Source organism: Aedes albopictus, chromosome 1 (genome assembly GCF_035046485.1).
Source record: "Aedes albopictus strain Foshan chromosome 1, AalbF5, whole genome shotgun sequence".
In the NCBI taxonomy this organism is placed as follows: Eukaryota; Metazoa; Arthropoda; class Insecta; order Diptera; family Culicidae; genus Aedes; species Aedes albopictus.
This window is the reverse complement of record NC_085136.1, coordinates 186,646,921-186,669,395: the sequence shown is the minus strand read 5'-3', so window position 1 is coordinate 186,669,395 and position 22,475 is coordinate 186,646,921. Positions and strand designations below refer to the sequence as shown.

Sequence of the window (22,475 nt, the reverse complement as noted above, 5' to 3'; positions counted from 1 at the left end):
AAGATGATCGCCAAGACCTCGTACAAGACTTGAGATTGAGTTTAAGGACAAGGTATTTGGAGTACATAGCTCAAAATTTCTAGAACACCATTTTTTAGAACCGCTGAACGAATTTGGATGAAAATGCATCACGCTAATTGTTCAGTGGTTGTCAACAGCGCGATGCATTTTAATCCAAACCCGTTCATTTTGAGCTGTGTACTCCAAATACCTTGTCCTTAAATAAGGGCGAAAATAACATGAGCGAGTTCTCTTAATCGACTCTCTCTTCTGCAAATTAATGTGACAAGATGCAAACTCAATAATAGAACTTGTTTACACTTAAACGCTACATTGCATCGCAACCTAGCGATAACCAAAAAGTGCAACCATACTTGCATCTTGTCACTTTAATTTGAAGAAGAGAGAGTCGATGAAGAGAACTCGCTCATGTTACTTTTGCCCTTTTTTAAACTCAATCTATTTAATATTTGTTGTATCTGCGCTCAAATACTATTACATAGAAACGTCCGATTCATTACATTTTCTTTCGGAATCCATCTGCAATTCCCAAGAAATTCTCCAGGAACCCAAACAGTTTATCCACTGGAATCTCATCCTTAATTGCACCAAAATTCCCCCAAATTCCCCTAAGCTTTCCTCTAACAAAATTCACCTCAGAATTTCCTCTTTTTTTCTTGGAGTTCCCGAGGGTCAAATAAGACCCTAATGTCAAAAGAGAGTTAATAAGGAATTTTCTTTTCGTGAGCTGTTCGTGAAGATGATCGCCTAGACCTCGTACAAGACTTGAGATTGAGTTTAAATAAGGGCGAAAGTAACTTGCGCGAGTTCTCTTAATCGACTCTCTCTTCTGCAAATTAATGTGACAAGATGCAAACTCAATAATAGAACTTGTTTACACTTAAACGCTACATTGCATCGCAACCTAGTGATTTATAACCAAAAAGTTCAACCATACTTGCATCTTATCACTTTTATTTGAAGAAGAGAGAGTCGATGAAGAGAACTCGCTCATGTTACTTTCGCTCTTATTTAAACTTAATCTAGTAATATCTGTTGTATCTGCGCTCAAATACTATTAAATATTTAGAAATGGTTATTCCGTAGCTTGCTGAGGCTGCTGCTTAGGTCGGACGGCTCATCGGAGCTCGGGCTCGAGTCTACCACTTTGATTCCGCAATGAACGAACCTCGGAACGGACCAGGAAGAATCCAAGAACCAATGTTCACTGGCGTCAAGGCTGGCGCGTCTGCATGCAATACAATATTTATGGCCCTTGCCCCTTTGTCCGCTTCTGCAGAACTACTCGTAGTGCAGTACTCGGTGCAGTACCGAAAGAATACAGTTGAACTAGTTATGGACATGGGGACGTCCACTTTCCAGGCGTAAGGACGTCATTGGCAGTTTCAAATTGTATCCCAGCTGGCCAGCTCCAATGCAAATCTAAAATGGAACCTGAAGAAATAATTCCGGCATCCAATATGTAATAGAGCTTGCTGACGTTTATTCGCCTTTCCCTTTCAAACATGCAGGCGGAATGGATTTTGTTGTCATCAGGAAAGGTTTCCCGATGAAAACAAATCCTATCCCGCCTGCATGCTTGATGAAAGAGAGAGGTGAATCCACTTATCAGCGAGCGGTAATCAGAGATTAAAATTTTCATTTTCAATGAGTGAAATTCAACGTGAATTTTAAAAATTCTCAACTGAGGGATCAAAATAAAATTCATTTTGGCGAATGAATTTTTTCACCTATTCATTCATTTTTCTGTCACTGACAATTTTCACTGAGAAATATAACTGGACCGTAACTCCCGATTATATTTTCAATCATCTCAAAACTTGTGTATAGTAGTTAATTAGAATATTAATTATCTTCTATATTTGTCCAATAAGTCGGATTGTGCATCTGTTAACAGAAATTGGACATTTTACGACGTGCGAAAAAATATTCGTGACAGAGAATTGAATGAAAAAAGAGAGGCATTCAGCTGACAATGAATGTGGCCAAAGGGCTTGTTCACAAATGTCATAACGCTGGAGGGGGTGGGTGGGTGTCCTTCATGGTGTTACAGCCCGAACAAATAATTTTTCTTCCCATACAAACAGTGTCACAAAGGGGTGGGTGGGTGTCAAAACAGGCTAATTTTGGCGTTATGATATTTGTGAATGAACCCAAACTTGAATGAAAAAATGAGAATGTCAATCTTCACTTTCAATCTTCGATTTTTTTACTCTCTGGCGGTAATGGCGGCGGCGGGCACAATTAACCGATTCGAATTTTGACGTTTCTTGGGGATCGCAATCGGTTGGCGCCACTAAACGGTGGGTGAAAGGGTGAGGAGGAGAATGAAATTGTTTTGACTTTCCCCCATGAAACGTCAAAATCTGAACCGGTTGCATATGCCCGCCGCCGCCATTACCGCTCGCGGATAAGTGGATAAACGTCAGCAAGCTCTATTCTAATGAGCACCTCCAGACGAAATGTTTCGGAAAAAATCTTTCATGATTTCTTTAAACCACAGACAAACAGACGTAACTCTTAGAGGAAATTCATCAAAAACTTTTGCCGGTGTCATTTTCATTAGCACACTGCCACCTGTTGGTAGAACCGCGCGCGACACTGTCGGCCATGATGGATTTCGATTTGACGTTTTGTTGACACGCACACTACTACACAAATTGCCTGCAATTTTCGTTTGCATCATTCAGTAACGTGTACACTGGCAAGCGTCAAAGCGATCGAACACTAGCGCATCTGGTGGAACGATCGCGCAAACCAAATGAAATTTGAATTGATCGTTAAATGCATGTGCCAAGCCGTTTTGAAGAGTGTTACGTCTGTTTGTCTGTGTTTAAACTGAAGACTGTCGATCGTTCGTAGAATTTTTTTACCCACAATTATGTAAGAATACCTGGCCACCATTTTTATTGTAAAAGTGCCATTGACCGAATGGTATTAAACAATAGTAGTGATGGTGAGTGCGCTGTGCAAATTACATTACGTTTAATGGTGAATAATTTTCGAAAAAATGGTGTTATAACAATGAAATTTATCGTACTTTTATTTATGATAAATATTTTTATCAGGGATGTGTTTAACCTTTGGTTAAACCCTTCTCAAATGTTTATCCAGTCTATAAAAAAATCTTTCAGTGTTAACGCGTACACCTTTTGTACAAACCTTTGCTTCAAAGTGTCATCCGCAGTTTGAGATGAAAATCCGAAAAGATCCGTGCGAAGCAAAGGGACAGAAGAACCAGAGCAAACAGAAGAGTAAAATTTCTCACTTTTTATCCTGTGTGCGGTGATTATTATTTGATTTTGCGGTCCACTTTTATATTGAAAGTCTGTTGTTTGTAAATTATTTGTTACACTTGCTTGTTGACCGTCAGTTACGCGTATTACTTGCTCTGTCGGGCCGGATTAGAGTCCGAAAAAGTGAAACTTTCTGTCGGTGACTTTCATCCTGTGCATCCATCATCTCACCTGTACCATCATCATCTCCAGAGCAGCAGCAGTGGTTTCGAGCAAAAAAGGAGAAAAAAGCATTGGCTTATCACATTTGCCATTAGCGGAATTCAAAATGAGTTTCTTATTGTAAGTATATTTTTGCAACTCGAAAAATTGTTATGCTGATTATGTTGCTGGAAGTTCAAAATAGTTTCTCTAAAATTGGCCAATGCCCAATCGGACAACAAAGTATATCCGCTATTTCTGGGTCAAAATAAAGCAGGTCAAAGTAGAGGTTTCGAGATTTTTTTTTTACTTGAAAATGGTTTGATTTACACAAACTTTTTTGTTTCTAGTTTAATGTTGTACTGAAAACAAAAAAAAAACTTTGTTTAAATAATTGTAATTGTAATTTATTTAGTATAAACGATACCCTGTTGGTATTACCATTTGCCAGGTCAAGGAAGCGACAATTATTTGATTGTTAACAGTTAGAAAACTAAACGTTACAGAGGTAATGATGATTTTGTTAATACTAACAATTATTCTAACAATTGTTCTATAATGATTTATCGACCCCTAAGGGCGTTCTTGAAAGCAACAATAGAAGATTGTTGTTTTATTCCTAGCGGTAGTGCATTCCAGGCGATAGCGCCAGCCACGAGTGTGCTTTTCCTCTCTGATGTGGTGTGCCTTGGAATGATGAAGCTGTGGGTGCGTTCCTGTTGTCCTCTTCGTAGATGGCGTTGAAGGTACTCGGGATGGTTGCCTAAATACCCTTGCCGCATGAAGCAGTGCATTCGGTGTTGATAATTGGTGTCTAGATCGTGACCCAGTATTGAATTACGAACGGCCGCTGTTGATTCTCTTCGACGCATATTGTAGACGAAGCGCACCGCCGCCTTGAAGCAACGGTTAAGCTGGTTTTTGTTAGCAGCAGACAGGGCAGGATAGTAAACATCGTCGCAGCATGTAAAAAACGGGATCAAAACTGCTTGTACGAGTTTCTTCTTAGTGAGGGTAGGTAGAACGGGGCTGAATTTCCTGAAAATGTGCAGCGTTCCGAAGACCTTCGCCGTGACATCATTGACCTGAGCCGACCACCGAAGATTCTTGTCCATGTGTAAACCCAAATTGACGACTCTTTCAGCAACTTGTATGACTTCGGAGCAAAAAACGATTTCAGAGTTTGGGTGTACAGTGCCTTGCTTGCAGAAGATGATGGCTTGGGTTTTTTTCGGGTTTGGGAACAACTCATTCCGTTTCGCCCAATTCTCGATGGTCTTTAGGTCCGCGTTTACCATTTCAACAAGTTGAGGATGCTCCTTGGGTCCTGACATGTAAATTTGCAGATCATCCGCGTACAGCTGGTATTGGCATCTTAGACCTTCAGGAAGACTGTTAATATAAAAGCTGAACAAAAGGGCACTTAGGCACGATCCTTGCGGTGTGCCGTCTGTAACGGGATAGGCAGCTGATGTTGCACTGGTAGTTTTTACGATTTGGGTTCGACGTGAAAGGAACGATGAAATCAGCTGACAGGCATCCGGAGCGAAGTGGAACTCTTCGCGCAATTTCTGTCCTAATTTACGATGGCTCACGCAGTTGAATGCAAGCGAAAAATCAACTAGAACCATTACAGTGCATTTGCCGCTGTCGAATCCACTGTAGATGTCGTGAGTAACCTTAGAAAGCGCTGTTGTTGTGCTGTGTCGCTTTCGGTATCCAGACTGGTTGATTGCTAGAAGCGGGGGATTCGTATTTTCGGTGTACTCCACTATTTGCGCGAGAAGAACCTTCTCCAAAACCTTGGAAATCGCAGGCAAAACAGAGATCGGCCGGAAGTCTTTCGAATGCTCAGGGCTAGCTTTTTTCGGGATTGGGATGACAACTCCTTTCTTCCATATGGTAGGGAACGCATTGCTGTCGATGATGGTATTGTAGACGTTGACCAGTGTTGGTAAAATGTGCGGGCATAGCATTTTTACGAAAGAGATTGGGATGCCATCAGTCCCGATGGCATTAGATTGGATTTCTGCAATTTTCATGGAAACTTCTAAACTGCTGGTGTGCTGAAAACTGAATCTGCCTTCGCCCTGCACGTTAGGCCTTTGTTCTTCCGCGATTGTGGGACTTTGGACAGTCGTTTGGAGCTGCTGGTGACCATCACAGAAGAAACGATTTAGTTCGTCTGGGTCCATTTGTTCAGCTGACACAGTATTTTTGTTGTTGTGGATACCTTCCCGACGTAAGTTACTCCAGAGTTTGCGGGCTGGTAGATTTGGGGAGAAATACCGTTCGCTGTACCGCTTTTTCGACACAGAAATTAAGGATGCGGCTATGTCTCGCTTGCGAATGTAGTCACACCATTGGTCGTCGCCTCTTCTCCGATTGGGGTTGCGGGTGTAAAGAGTGTGAGCCAGATCACGGATGTAAATGGCTCGCTCGATGTCTGTCGTAATCCAGGGTGTTTCCCCGTTCCTAACCGTAATCTCTTTTTCTGGGGCATGCCGATTCATAAGGTTCTGCAGTCTTGTAGTAAGACACTCTGCCTTGACGTCGGCATCTCTGATGTCAGAGATGTTTTCGAAATTACTGTGCAGGAAGTCTGCTTGTAGATTGACTATGTTCACGGCACCGAGATCCCTGACAGTAATACGTTGAGCTTCTTGCCTTCTGATGCGGACGTCGGAGATTAGGAAGACCGTCTCATGGTCTGAGATGCAGTTCGAGATCGCTTTGGCCGTGACGATTGATTGTGGACTGTCGGTCACAAGAAGATCGATGGTGGTGCTACTTACGTCTGTAATCCTTGTAGGGGAAGTAGGGAGAACTAACAGGTTGAAAGCGTCGTGTATTCGGTTCAGTGCAGCGTGGTTACCCACTGCTTGTGGAAGAGACACGTTAATATTGTAGTCGCCTAGTAGGAACAGTCGGTCAAAACCGAATCCCTGTATGTCGAACAGTAGTTTCTCATACTCCTGTGCAAAACGCTGATTGCCAGGGCAGGGATTATACACGATGGCAATGCCGATGTTGAGGTCGTTGATTCGGTTTCGCACGACGAGGAATTCAAACCGTTGTCCTATTGGTGCATTTGGATTCAAGGTGGACTTCAAGACCGGGATGGCCTTAATACCTTTTTTAACGTACAGACCAATTCCACCGCAAGACTTGCTGCCCCGGCCTCTTCCTGATGGCAGACAATGTTTGATGAAATTGTAGGACGGTATTCGCACAGGACCAGTGGGGCTAGTTGACTTCATTTTGGTTTCTGTTATACCAAAGAAATGGTACTGGTTTTTGTGAAGAGCAAGTTTCATGCCATCCATATGGCATTCTAGGCCACGAACGTTTAGGTGGCCGATTCGTAGGTTTGTATAGTTGTTTGGCATGACGTGACGTGACTAATACTGTGGAATCGTTAGCGCTTGGGTCTAGTTAGTTTTGCAGAGAAAATTCTGTGGATTCTGCGTCGAAGAATACAGAAGATTCATTGATGCTGGAACCGGCGTTGACTAGTGCTAGAAGATGAGTGGCATCTTCGACTAAGGTGTATTTCTGATGTCCAGGTAGACGAACCGACACACTGTCATTTCGAACGTACACCGACTCGACTAGCTTGTTCTGCTTCATCCTTAGCGCCAGGTTCCGAATTCGAAAACTATCGATAGATAGCATTTCGTTAACGGTAAAGCGGTACTCTAGAGGAAGCCCTGATTTCAAGTTGCACAACTTGGCCTCCTTGTGCTTCTTGAAGTACATTTGGAGGACGTTCGTTTTGATGTCAACGCTATCGAAAACAACCAGGATGGTCGGCGTTATGGATCGGTCGGTCCATTTGGAAGGCTTCACGGCAAGACGGAAGCAGGAGGTTACGTGAGACATTGCGTCTGGAATACACAGGAAACTCAGAAAGTTTCCGACAATAGACCGAACGTTCTCGCCAGCTTGATGGGGTACCTTGTTGATGGAAATTCGATAGCTATTAACACTTTTGGAACAGATTTTGGCTAGCTTGACTCCTGCGTGAATCTGCTCGAGCTTGTGTGTGACATTATCACTATACACCGTCGCCTTGTTTTGCGTTTGTTGCACGTTGGTGTGGATCTTATTTTGCAACCTGTCACACTGTTTTTTTAGATTGCTCTGCAAAGAGGCGAGCTCGGATTCGATCTTCTTGATATGCTCACTTAGCTCTTCTATTTGCTTTTCCACCTCCCTTGTGCTGGTGACGTTGTTGACAGTCGCCTTCGGGATCAAGCTACCTACCACCGTACATCGCTCACACAGATAAAGATAGCTGCTGATGTCGGCCAGCAGTGATTGAGTGACTCGTACACAAATGTTGTGGAACCACTTTTGACACGAATCGCAGCAAATCCACCCGATTCCCGCTTCTTTCTTCGCTTTTCGTTTTCCTGCTTTCTTTCTGCGGACTGGTGGATCCTCTAGGCCGCAGGCTCCGCAAGTTTCTCCACTCATAACGGTGATACAACCACTACAGCGCTAACGATTCTAATAAGATTTAGTGTTGCATGTCACCACCGTTTTCAGCAATACTTCTTGTCCGTTTGGCAGCTCTGCCTGCCTCTTGCTGAATTTTCAGGAATTGAAACCCGATCACAAAAACGGATGGAATTCGCGACGACCGACGCCCGGGGGTAAACCCCCACCGAAAACGGGTCCACGGCACTTAACTTGTCCAAAGTAAGTTACTAAGTTGTTGCAATTTGTCTAACGGTTGATTAAAGAATTTATTTCTGCAGAGAATTAGGTATACCTATGTAGGGTAATTGATCCGATCATGGAGGAGTTAAGCGCTGGGTTCATGTTTAAACCACAATTGTGTCGCCCCAAGCAAACTATTTACATGGATTGAATTGAAAATAATAAAATCCATCCTTAATCTACGGGAAAATAACGAAATATTGCCACTTTGATGTTGTTATGAGCATTTTATTCGTTTTTATCTGAAAGATCATTGTGTTCCTAATGTTGCGGTATGTGTTCCTAATGTTGCGGTATTTTGTTCCTATTGTTGCGGTATCCCATTGAAATCCTATGGGATACCGCAACATTAGGAACACTACCGCAACAATAGGAACACAGCAGCAAACACATTTATGAAAATATTTTTTTAAAATAGGTTTTTGGGCAAATCTTAAGCAAACAAATGGTGCAATCTCATAATTTAAGCACCATACATCTATTAAAAATACCTTTTGGTAACATTTCAGTCGAAAAAGTGCTCAATTGCCATTACCGCAACAATAGGTACTACCGCAACGATGGGAACAATTACCCTATGACGCAAAATGTTAGATACTAGTCGACCTCTTCATTGGCATATAGGGTAATTGTTCCCATCGTTGCGGTAGTACCTATTGTTGCGGTAATGGCAATTGAGCACTTTTTCGACTGAAATGTTACCAAAAGGTATTTTTAATAGATGTATGGTGCTTAAATTATGAGATTGCACCATTTGTTTGCTTAAGATTTGCCCAAAAACCTATTTTAAAAAAAATATTTTCATAAATGTGTTTGCTGCTGTGTTCCTATTGTTGCGGTAGTGTTCCTAATGTTGCGGTATCCCATAGGATTTCAATGGGATACCGCAACAATAGGAACAAAATACCGCAACATTAGGAACACATACCGCAACATTAGGAACACAATGATCTTTCAGATAAAAACGAATAAAATGCTCATAACAACATCAAAGTGGCAATATTTCGTTATTTTCCCGTAGATTAAGGATGGATTTTATTATTTTCAATTCAATCCATGTAAATAGTTTGCTTGGGGCGACACAATTGTGGTTTAAACATGAACCCAGCGCTTAACTCCTCCATGATCGGATCAATTACCCTATTGTGGGTTCTGATTTGTGAGTCGGGTAAAGCAAATTTGGCTAATTTCGTATTTGGCCTAATTTTTTTTCTTCCAATCAGCTAGCTACCAGACAATATCTAAAAATCGTTGTTTCAATTCTAAATATATTAGTAAGGGGCCGTCCATATACCACGTGGACAGAAAAATCGTGATTTTTGACCCCCTCCCCCTCCCCATGGACAAGCGTGGACTTTTCACTGACCCCTACCCCCCTCCCCTAATGTCCACGTGGACTTTTAACAAGAAACTGTGATTATCAAACTTTTAATCTATTTTGGTAAAAGATTATTACGACCATAGAAAATCGAAACGCGCTCCTCAAAGAATGGCACAATTTCAACTTTTTATGGTACAATTCCATTAAAAATTAGAATTGTACCATAAAAAGTTGAAATTGTGCCATTCTTTGAGGAGCGCGTTTCGATTTTCTATGGTCGCATTTGCATTTATTATGGAGAATTTTAGTTGTATTTATTTCTTGATTTGAAAGTAGTATTTAAAAACTTTAAAGTAGTTTTAAATATTACATAAAGCTTCGTGAAATCCACTCAGAATTTTAACGAAAATTTTGATAGAAACTCCATCACTGTTACGATCTGCACTTCATTTTGAAACTCCAGAATTTTGTTTAGATTTTTTTACTAGGCATACTAGCATAATATTACAACATAATTTGTTTCGTTGATGAATCTTTTTTCCCAAAATCAATTTCGTCCACGTGGTCATTTAACAGACCCCCACCCCCCTCTTCGTGGACAAGCGTGGACTTTTCTCAGACCCCCTCCCCCCTCTAAGTTGTCCACGTGGTATATGGACGACCCCTAATAAGGCATTGTCCAGTTAGAATCCGGACGCAGATAATCACTTATATCTCAGAGGTGGAATAACAAACAGAAAAGGTGAAGCCCTCAAAACAAAGATAATTTACTGTAGTTTCATGGAAAAATATCATTAAAATTATTTAATTTAATTTTTAACACATTTTCTCATTTTTCCGTGATTACTTTCTTAAAAATCTGCACAATGGTAGTAAATTTTAACATCAACCCCTTCGGCGGATTTGTTTAACAATCAGCTCTGTAGTGTCCCTCTACCAATCTGATTAGGATTCCAAAGAAACTTTGCCAAATATTTCTCTTCTTGCGAAATTAAGGGCTATTCAGTGAATTCCAAAGAAGGCAAATTTGAGTGTTTTTTCGTTAATAAACGCTATCCAACAGTCAGGGATGGGAACACTCACTTGCAACGAGTTACATTCACTTGCTATTTTCTCAGCTAAGAAGTGTGCAATCAAGAAACGATGTATGGGTCACTTTTGTCTTGTCATTTCGTCTAAAACTTTGCCGAATAGAGTAGGGGTCGCACATGAATCTCAAGGTCGTGACAGAGCTGTGAAAGCGACTCTCCACGAGGTGAGTGTAATTTACATTCACCTCGTGGAGAGTTGCCTTCGCAGCTCCCTGACGACTTCGGTATGCGTGTGCGACCCCAACTCTATTCGGGAAAGTTTTAGACGAAATCACAAGGTAAAAGTCGTTAATACATTGTTTCTTGATTGCACGCTTCTGAGTTGAGAAAACTGCAAGTGAATGCAACTCTTTCCAAGTGAGTGTTCCCATCCTTGCCAACAGTGATGACACTACTACACATCTCAGGCTGTCGTGATAGCTCACCAAATTAGCTCAAACCTCTAGAGATCCCTTGTGTGCATTTTTGAAAAGCAGCACGCGATTCTTGAGGTTATCATCATCTTTGTACACATTTGGTGTCAAAATCGTGATGTGAGAAAACGATGTCCAGAGCTCGAACTTCCTGGCAAATCTTGGAATTCCAAGCAGATTTATCCATGAACATAAACTTCAATCTTCCTTGGGCACTTCCTCATGGCATGGTTAACAACATCTGTGCACATCACACATAATGGTTATGGAGACATTAACATTTTTCGCGACTGTCGTACCTGACCACGCTTAATTTTCAGCGTGTTTGTGCAAGATTTTTTTCCTTCACTTGTCTTCAATCTGAAATAACTTTTCACTCGTAGCAAGAAAATCGATGAAATTTTCACCATCAATAGAGGACTTGTTTATGATCAGACTGCTGTAAAAAAAATATGATTATGATCATTGAGAGCGTCAGAATAAATTATCCTTTGCGTCCGGATTCTAACTGGACAATGCTTTATAATATAATAAAAAAAAAAAAAGACGCGGACACGTTCAATGCTTCCAGTGAGATTTTCGCTCTTTTAAGGAAGCACGACACTAGACAACGGACTAGCATGCAACGCCCAGTGGCACAGCCGAAAACTTTTCCTGACAGCTGCGGCGGGAATCGAACCCGCGCTCCTCAGCACGATGCGACTAAGAGCTTGGTGACCCTAGCCGCACGACCACGGAGCCACCAATAATAATAATATCCTAAAGACCAGGAAGAAATCTCTAAAAGAAATTGTAAATTCATTGAAGTAGGTAATTTGCCAAAATCCCTTGAGAAATCTTAAGAGATATTCCTAAAACAATCTCTGAAAGTTTTCCTGAAGATAGTTCCTGAATCTGGTAAAGTTTCATAAGAAACATACAGAGAATCTCCTTGAAAAAAATCTGGAGAAATTATTCCAGGAAATAAAATTTCTAGAGCATTTCTTAAAATAATCTGCGGTTTGCATGAAGATTTCTGAGCAGAAATTTCATAAACAAATCTTGGATTTATTCCAGTAGTGAGCTCTGAAAGCGCTCCTGAAATATTTTTTGAGGACAAACCGTCTTAGTGAAAGCAAATATTATTTCTAGCTATCAGAAGGTCGATTCCAGAGGCAGGTTCTCCATTTGGGAAATTTATGCCACTTCTAGCTAGGTATTATCCGACAATCGAATCCAAGCACGCTCAGCATCTGCTTCGGTTTCATTTCAAAACAAGAAATGAAAAAAAAACTGCTGTTGAAAAACAAGAAATGGAGAAAACAACAACACAGTTTCGCTCAAACAGCATCAAATTAGTCAAGGAATCATAATACCCATGCTTTTTGCACGATTTTCTCGCAGAAACGGAGAATTTACCTTCTCACCATACAAAAATTCAGCTCATTACTCCAAATCTAGTACTTCACCAATCGTGTCCTATAGGGCAGTGCATGAAATTATCTCCTTCTCTTTCGCTCTTACAGAAATTTTGTAAACAACAAGGCCACGAAACGTCAAAATCCCATACAAAATCAAAACAGTGCAGTGCCCTATTGGAGATTCTGCATTCGTTAAGTTTATCACTAAATCATCACCCTCGCGTATCAATTTGAACCGTCGAGCCTAATTATTCGTCAGAAGTGGCTTTCGAGCAGATCTATAAGAGGATATAACCAAATAGCTCTATTACAGCCAGAGGTTCTATATTCGACTGAGCAATCATAATGACATTTTTACGGCTTAATAGTTACTTGGGTATAACTTAGTTCAGAAACTTATAACTACAATGTAATGTTCGGCAAACTGGTAGGATCCTACAATTTCTACCGATGAAGCCATATGCTAATTTTCATATTTAGGGCACGAAAATGTTAGTACTACCAATTTATACTAAACCATCGTAACCCGTAACGTGGGTAGATCACCTTGGAATGGTGCGTTACGGTGTAAGATCTACCATTTCAAGTTTTGATCTTGCTATTTTCCAGCCTGGTTTATTTAAATGCAGGAACATTCCAGGATCAAGATTTGGTGTACTTTTTTACACTATTTATTTATTTATTTATTTATTTTATTCTATTTATTTTTCATTGCTAATATACTGTTTGTTTCAGAGGGATGGAGGTAAATTTAAAGTATATATAAATAACAATTTACAAAAATATAACAGTGGAGAACGTATCACAATTCAATACTTTTTTCTATTTCAGATTTACAAGCAGGCAATCAACGATCAAAACGGCGAAGTATCTCTTTCTTTAGAAAGGTCAAGATTACCGTACGATACAGTGACAAGTTGACCACGTTTTCCGCGTCGATTCATTCGTACCGAGTTCCATAATTTCGATATCTTTTTCGAACATTTAAGATAATGTATTTCTGTTCATCACACCTTCAACTTATATTACGCGTTGCGAACATTCGCGGATAATAAATATGTACAACGGTTTTATTATCCCCAATCTTATTAACACGGGAACGCGAAAAAAAGTAATACAAAAACATAGATAAAACTCAAAAGCAACGATTCTAGTTGTTTAGTTGTCCAGTTTACTCGTAAAGCTACGGCGCGGGTTTTGGTTTTTCAGCATTGGCAGTAACACTAAACGGAGTTGCATACAGTTTATTTTCTGACTGAGAAACGATAAGCTTAAAACGTGCGTTATTACGAGTGGATCCGACATAAGCGTGGTTTAAACAATATTTATACCCGGTATACAATTAAATTTAATACACAAACATACAATAAAATTATTGTATTCTTCCGACAGCCGGCTGGCGGAAGACTAAACCATATCAAGGGTTGCATAGCTCACATCATTTACCAATGTGAATCCAGATCTATGTAACTTTCTATCCCTTCCCTTCCTTTGTAACAAACTTCCTTCCTGTGACAACCGTGGGGATGCGGAGGTACACACGGTCTCTAGTACAGGGTTGTTAACGTTAATCAACGATTAACGCCGTTACGTTAATTCGTTAACGTTAATTGTAACGATTAACGAATCTAGCGTTGATTTTCGAAAGCCGTTGATCAACGATAACGTTAACGCTGAGCGTTAATTCAACGTCAACGGCTCCGTTGATTCTTACGTTAATGAGAATATCTATTGTGATACCAAGCATTTACTGTATAGGAAGTTGGACCTTTTACTTCAAACAATATTTTATCAAATACAAACGATTAAAAACTGGAAATAAAACACTTTATAAAAGTTGTAACAAAAAATTGAACGTTTATTAAATTAGACTATATTACAATTAGCACACATAAGTGATTGCATTTCGAGATTTCCATCTGACAAGTTTGCTCGATCAGCTTGAAATACTCCACCAACCAGGGAAAATAACCTTTCGACACTGGCACTGGACGGAAGAGCTGTATTATGAAACAAAAACAGTTGTTTCAGACGTCTGAATGGTTTTTTGCACTGCTCCCCATAGCATTCTTCAATGCTCTCATTTCCTGTTGAAGAGAGGAAACGAGCGAGCTCTTCTTCGATTGATTCATCGTCGGAAATTGAGGAATGTCTTGATAGTGCTGACAGGTCCAATCCAAAAAACATTGAATCTTCATCTGGACTTTCGGAATGCTGTTCACCATCAAAGGAATCATGATGGCCATCGTTTTTCGTGTTACACGAAGCAATCGAATTCATAGCGCAAGGATGAGTTCCGTCGTCAATTTCTCCCATCTGCTTCAGCAATATTTCTTTTATTTCCTCTTTATTTGAATACTGGTTCAGTCCATCCCAATCCAGTTTGAAGCACGGAATCAACGATGTGGCCACAATAAGGTCTCGATCAGTCATCATGCATCCAAATCTTCGCTCGGAACTGATTGAACGAATCATTTCGTTGAGTAGAGGAAGACAGTGCTTGAGTGGTTTGCCATTCATTTTCCTACGCGATTCCAACTGACGAATCAGGCTGTACACGGTGGGTAAGAGATAACCCAAAAACATATACCGTGTGCGCACCTAACTTTGCGCAGGTCCAAACTTTGCGCATTTTTGTAAAATAATTAAAAAAATAACTAAATGTCAACATTTTCACCAGTTTAATCATTGCACTAGCATTGTGTAAGCATAAACATTATTTGGCGAAAATTATATTACCATAAAATCTTTGTTTATGTTGAATAATAAACAAAAAATACACAAAAACGTCAAAATTTGCCTCGCCTTAACACGGCTGCCAAGAAGTAACTCTACAAAAAATCAACATTTTCCTCGATAAAACTGTGCAACGATGATTAATTTTACAGTTAATTGACATAAAAGGTGATATTCTAGTAATATCAATCACAGTTCGTAATATTTTTTTCAATTTAACTAGTAAATAGTGGTGCGCAATGTTTGGAACCAATATTTGCACTGTGTTCCTAATTTTTGCGCACTTTCAGTAAATGCATGATGAACGTGAATACATGACTTATGAACCATTTAAATATTATGTAACAATTGTATTGACAATTTCAAGCCTACCTCCACCATGTAGCAAATTTTGTATGGAAATTAGTAGAAAATTGTATGAACCGTAGCACTACGGCAGGCACTCTTGGTCTGTCTACAATGTTACGTGATTTGTGAACAGTCCTTCATTTGACTTTTCCGGCGGTCAATGTTAGGGACGATTCAAATATGACGTCCACCATTTTTTTTTTTTTGAATTTTAGAACCCCCTCCTCCTCCCCCGGGTTACCCCGTCACGCTTCATAGTACCTATAGCTAATACATGGCATATCACACTTTTTCAGACAACTCCAACCCCACCCCCTCCCACCAGAGATGGACGTCATATTTAAATGATCCCTTATTGTTCCTATCCGTAACGATCACTCCATTTATCAGGAAGCTTTTACCTTTGATCTCTACCCACTGGAAAACCCCTCATGAATTTTGGATTGTTCACAGGGTAGGTGCCTAGTACGAACCGCAGACGAATTCAAGAACTGCCGGAGGCCTCCGTCGCCCCTGTCTCGTAGGACAAAGTATTTCAACAAAGATCAGTTAAGAGCACACTACCTGAATAACTTTAGTTCAATGGGCAAACATTATATAATAGTATTTTTGATGACTTTTTCAAGCAATCCATAGCATGCGCAAAGTTAGGCACACCATGCGCAAAGTTAGGAACAATCGAAGATTTTGTGCGCAAAGTTAGGAACAAGGCAATGAAATAGTTTTTCTATTTTAAGTATTTTTTGGTTCATATTATAATTTTTTAAATATTGCAGACTCAAAGAAGGATCATTAGTCTATCGTATGAGCATGTTGTTCATGATATTATTTGTTTATTTGTATTTTTTATAACGATTAGAAATTTGATTTTTCTTAACTGCGCAAAGTTTGGTGCATACACGGTACTTTTCTCTTTGTAGTAAATTCAAAGCATATGCAACAGGATGAGTTACCCACACGTATTCCCGTAAGTACGCCATTTCAGAAGGAAGTAATCTCGGAAGGCCTGCTTGTTCGATAACTCCTTCAAACTTGTCTCCATGTTTATCGCTAAGTTCGCATATCTGCAATACAAACATAAAAAGCTTCATTAGGAGTGATATGCAATTATTTATGCGCAGAATGATAGTAATTAGATATGAGCTCAGTGTACAAGTATCGCATGGTGCACCCGTAAAGAATGATCACTTCTTAAACCGTGATGATGACTTATGGTATTACAAATTCAAAGAACACAATAAGTTTCAATTCATTGAATCAGTAAATGCATGATATCATGCGGCATTCATTACGACCATGACTCATTGTTATTTGAAAGGAAGATCAGAAAATAACAGTTTTAATAAGTTTACCTGCCGTCTTGCGTCATATTCCGAGTTCCATCTTGTTTTACAAGGCACATCGAATTGAACGCCAAAGCCAGACTTTATCGCTTCCGCTACCACGGAGGACTTGTTGTGTAGGCGCCACCACGTTTTTAGTTTCTTTCCGATTGTTGCTTCCATTTTTGAAATAGTTCCATTTTTCTCACTGATCATCTTGGGTCCATCGTGAGATGTCACCAAATTCAAAATGTGGCTAGCACACCTTTGATGAGGAGGAAGCACCACATCACTTTCAAAATCTTCCAGGTCCGCCAGTAAATTATCCACATCAAGAACTGAGACATCGTCTTCAATAGGGTCATCGTCGTCGCTTTCTGGATCATCTAAAATTATAGTCGAATGTTACAAATGTGAAATAGTCGGTAGGTATGGTTTATACAATTTTACTTAAAATTGTGCACATTAAAAGGCAAACGTTACTTAATTAATATAAAATACAAAAATTACCGTTCACTGGGTGTTTTGCAGCAAAATCCTTGAAGGCCTTTCGCAGATTGGCAGCGCTATCAGTGGTACATCGTCTGACTTTTTGCGTTATTCCAAAATCACGATGAACTTTGTTGATGGCCTCAGCAAGAGCTTCCGCAGTATGCCTCCCGTGAATTCGTCTAAGCGCTAATGCGGCTGATTTCCGCTGCATGGTTTCCTCATCAATCCAGTGAACGGTCATGCCAAGGAAGCTTCGTCTGAACTTCGTCCAGCAATCGGCTGTCGTCGCCACGTTGGTAGTGGATGCAAGCTGCAGTTTCAGGGATTCTGCCATTTTCTGAAATCGACCGTCCATTCGCTTAACGACTGACTGGCGGCAACCGACACTTAGCTCTTTCGGCAAACCCAGCAAGGCCAGTTTTCGGAAGAACGGTGATTCGACGATGCGAAAGGCCATCCCATCGTTAATAATAAATTCATCGACGGCCTTATCCAGTTCATCTTGGCTTATTGAGGTTTCAGAGTCCTCCTGCAACCCGCAAAACTTTTTTTTTCCGCTACTGAATTCATTCTTCATTTGCTCCTCGGAAAATTTGTGTTTGCGCTAAAACAATAAATCAATTGTTAATTTTATAGTATTTTTTTCACTACCTTGAGACGAACCTTCAAATGACTTTTCAAATTCGATGACGACGTAAATGCACATTTAATCACAGAGTTTTCCGACTTGCATAGCTTGCAGCGAGCTTCAAAATTCTTCACATCTTTCTTCTGGACGTAATCAAAATAAATGTTGAACCCGTTCCATGGCATTTTAGTTTCTTCTTCCGCGTTCATTTTCCGTCTTCTCTGGGTTCGTTCCACGTAAAACGGCGAAAATTATTGACACAACTCCTTGGCTATAGGCAGGGTGGCCAGCGAACCGGGAAAACCGGGAGAACCGGGAAAAAGCCGGGAATTCGGAATCACCGGGAAAAAACCGGGAAATATTCGGGAATTCAGATTGCCACCGGGAAAATTTTGCATTTCCAGGAATAATTCCTCCTCCTCTCCTCTTCTTGGCGTAACGTCCTCACTGGGACAAAGCCTGCTTCTCAGCTTAATGTTCAATGAGCACTTCCACAGTTTTTAACTGAGAGCTTCCTCTGCCAATGACCATTTTGCATGTGTATATCGTGTGGCAGGCACGAAGATACTCTATGCCCAAGGAAGTCAAGGAAATTTCCTTTACGAAAAGATCCTGGACCGACCGGGAATCGAACCCGTCACCCTCAGCATGGTCATGCTGAATACCCGTGCGTTTACCGCCTCGGCTATATGGGCCAATAATTCCATACTGCTCTATTATTTCTAATTATTAATCACTTTTTTATCATCCATGAAAATAATCTGTAATGCCAAGCTTATTGCTGGTTTAACAGAAGTTGCAATGTTTCGATATATTTTATTGAAAATACGACTTGCGTTATATTTAGATGTTGAGAATTTTAAAATCATAATATCGGTTGCTGAAGTCGATCTGTTAAGTCATTTTAAAAGTTATAACTGTTTTTATTCTTAGTTTTCAGCAAATCAAGAAGAAACAATAATTTATAATTCTTGCGTAATAATGTAAAGAGTTTCAGTAAACTTTAGTAAAGGGCAATCTTCCTCTGAATTAGTCTTGTATCGATGTCACCAAAATACAATAATGCTACAAAAACTAACAAGGGCACTCACATGTTTCTTTTCACTTGTCTACATCAAATTGGAATTGTGGGAAATGTATTTTAACAACAGCAACAAGGAATTGATGAAAAACAGATTAAATGGAGTAAATAGGACGTTGTCGTTGGCTAAATTTTAACAACAGTTATGTACAACTAAACTGAAACCTAGAATCAGTATTTTTACTTGGCCAAACGTAATTCTAAGCAGTTTTTTTTTGGCAAGTGTTACTAAAACAAATAATGTTATTATATTGAACATGAGAGACGAACACAAAACAATAAAGCCTATAGGCTTTCTGAAACAAAATGTAAAATTGTTAAAAGGAATTAACGATTGCTCAAAGGAATTCAGCAATAAGGCCAGTTTCGTGTTCAAAAGGAATCGCTCAAGAAAGTTTTAGACCAATTCCTGGAATAAAAATTCCACAGTGACAGCCATTTGAATTGTCATTCCTTCGCAACTGCGTACTGCGAAGAAAAACGGTTTCTTGGGCGATTCATGCAAGAATTTCTGTAATATAATTGCTTTCCATCAAAAGTTTGAATATTTTTCAAAGAAGCCTTTGTGCCAAAAATGGCTGAATCTGAACATGTTGTTTAAATTAAGTTGATATGAAACATCTTCAAAATTTTAACACAAGTATCAGGCATACTGTATCAATTCTAGTGGAAATGATGTTTTGACGTTCAAACTAAAAATGAGAAGAAATGTGAAAGTACTTTACAGTTGCAAAAATGTACATGTACAGTTTTTACAGAAACCTATGTTTCATTGGCATTGCAAAAAATGTCATCAGGAATTAAAATTCTTAAGAGATTATTTCTGAATTTTACCCAAAAGAATCTCTTGAAGTTCACCCAGGAGTTTAATTGAAAATTCAAACATATGTTAATTCTGAAATTTATCCTGGAACAGCTCCTGAACCGATAGGGATTATTTTATTCAACACAAGTAAACAAACAAGTAAAACCGGGAAAAAATTGAAAATTTCGGGAAAAAACCGGGAGAAAACCGGGAAATCAAAATCTGAAATTCACTGGCCACCCTGTATAGGAACCTTTTATAGCCGTTTGCTGAGATGTTCTTCAGATTTTCCATGGATACGCCTTCAGCATAGAAACGTGTTATTCATACACGTAACCAATGAAATTAACACAACATTACTGCTCTCGTATCTAACAGTAAATCTTGTTTCGCTGATAATATTACCTACAACTGTGCAGACTAGCACACCGAATCACACCGTTCCTCAGATCTGGGGTAACACCCAGTCTAATGTGGATTCCGATTCACCAAACTATAGCATAAAAGTCAATTGCTCGTCTATGAAAACTACCCATTATGAAACCGGTCTCGATGGTGGGCCAATACCATCAATCTTCCACAATTTCACCAGAATACACAACCGTTTTTTTTTTTTTGTGAAGAATTACATGAAACATGTCCCACCCATCCAGCTCAATAAATCTTAAAATTGTAAAATACAAAGTTTACCTATATCGCCAAGATCTGCTTGGTAAGGTAAATTACTTTCAAGGTCGAGCGAGCCAGAAAAAGAGATCATTCAATGACACAGAACTCTAATCAACGATCTGATTAACGGTGTCCGTTAACGTTAATTTAACGCAACCCGTTGACGTTGACGTTGAAGATGGAAAAAATCAACGCAACGCCGTTGACGTTAATTTCTTCCAAAATTAACGTCAACGGCGTTAATCGTTGATTAACGTTAACAACCCTCTAGTAGCAACGGATGTCACACCAACATTCCTTCCCTTCCCCGATGACCGTAAGGACGTGGCCGGCGCCGGTACTGACAATATAAAGTTTTGAACCTTCAAAATTGCACATTGAGGATGGAAAGCTACACCCAGGCCCCATCCATTTGGTTCCCTGTGCAATGTTGACTGTTCTGGTCAGTAACGGAGTAGCAACTACGAATTGTACGGTCATCTCATGCTCATGCTCCAATTTATACTAAACCATCGAATTTTTCGATCATTAAAAAAGTATGAGTAGGAATTCTAGCGTTTTTCGTGGTGGTAATTGTATGAAAACATTACCCTACAAGTTGACTGAACACAATAATAGTAGTTGAATTTTTCAGTTCACCACTGTTGATTTCGCGGTCATAGTCAATAGTAGGTGTTTTGAAAATCTTCACATAAATGACATCTGAGAAGTGCCGGCCGTCCACATGGACATGATCTATTTGGATGCATCAAGGTTTGCTTACGGATGTCTTTTCGTGCAAAAGTAGGTGCTGCTGATGGTCGTTGGTCATCCCTCTAGCTGCAGCGAAAGTCAATAATCTCAAACCGTTGTCTTTTGTGTGTTGTAGTTCAGAGTGTGAAGGTTCTCCTTACCAAATAATCAGTTAAATAGTTCATTTTATGGAGTAGGGTAAATCGGGGTAATTTGGCCACGTTAAGCAAAAGTCGAATAAAGATGCAGAAAACAACGTTAAATCTCTCGCACATCGTATGGCCAGAATGATTCTGATAATACTACACTAGTTGCATATAAAACATCATAGTTCAATTGTGTTTATATGCCAAAAAATATTATTGAAAAAAGTGTTGTTTTTGCGTCGATTTTGAACCATCGGGCACCCTATTTTTAATGAAGAATTCATATCGCCTAACGTAATACAAACCTTATTTGCTTCACTTGATATTGAACCATATAGTATCAACTTGAAGTATACGGTAAACAAACTAATTTGATAGATGACTTGGTATTTAAACAAGAGAAGTCTTATGTGGTGTTTTTGTTCAGCCCTCGTCGGGGTAATTTGGCCAACAATTTTAAATTTTATTTTTCTTATTTAGTTTGTTCTAATGATTCAATCGCTCCAACATCAGATCAGTATTAGAGCTTTAAGGGGAACCGATTAGCGCGTTGCAGTCCCGATAACAAATTTAACGTCATGCTTTTGACACTCTTCGTCGGTTTTATCGAGACATGTAATCGGGGTTTTCGCAAAGATGGAATTAATGTGTATAGTATACAATAATAAAAAAGTTTAATTATGTAAGCAACATTATTCTTCCAGATAAACCTGGGAAAATCTTAGTGACCATAACGCTCCTTGATTGTTCCCTTAAGATCAACGATCAAGTCAATCCCAGTCACTTAGGTATACCTAGTAGGAATCCTTTGGGCACAAGGAAACATTTTAATTATCATTTTAACTGCTTGTTTGGTATTGTTAAAGGTCAAGTTGTTAAAATCAATCTTCCAGCCGATCCAGTAAAACCTTCAAGCCCAAAAAGAACATACCGGAAGGCACCCATCAGTATGATCTCATGAAACATGCAGCCGCTACATTGGGATCTGGCAATCTCCGCAATGCTGTGCAGCTTCCCGATGGAGAAGATCTCAACGAATGGGTTGCAGTAAACAGTAAGTACTTGCAGTCGCTGTTCTCGCCTGACTTTACTGAGTTATTCTGACCTT

The 22,475-nt window shown here is 39.6% G+C and overlaps 1 protein-coding gene across 1 annotated transcript in view; it reads left to right on the top strand.

Moving 5' to 3' along the window:
• Window positions 1-3,200: 3,200 nt before the first annotated feature.
• LOC109419516 (MOB kinase activator-like 1) overlaps window positions 3,201-22,475 on the top strand; it is a 25,275-nt gene continuing 6,000 nt past the window's right edge. The window contains exons 1-2 of the mRNA XM_029856458.2: window positions 3,201-3,599; window positions 22,261-22,421. Coding sequence (XP_029712318.1) covers window positions 3,586-3,599; window positions 22,261-22,421 — 175 coding nt within the window. The 5' untranslated portion in view covers window positions 3,201-3,585. The remainder of the gene's footprint in view (window positions 3,600-22,260; window positions 22,422-22,475) is intronic.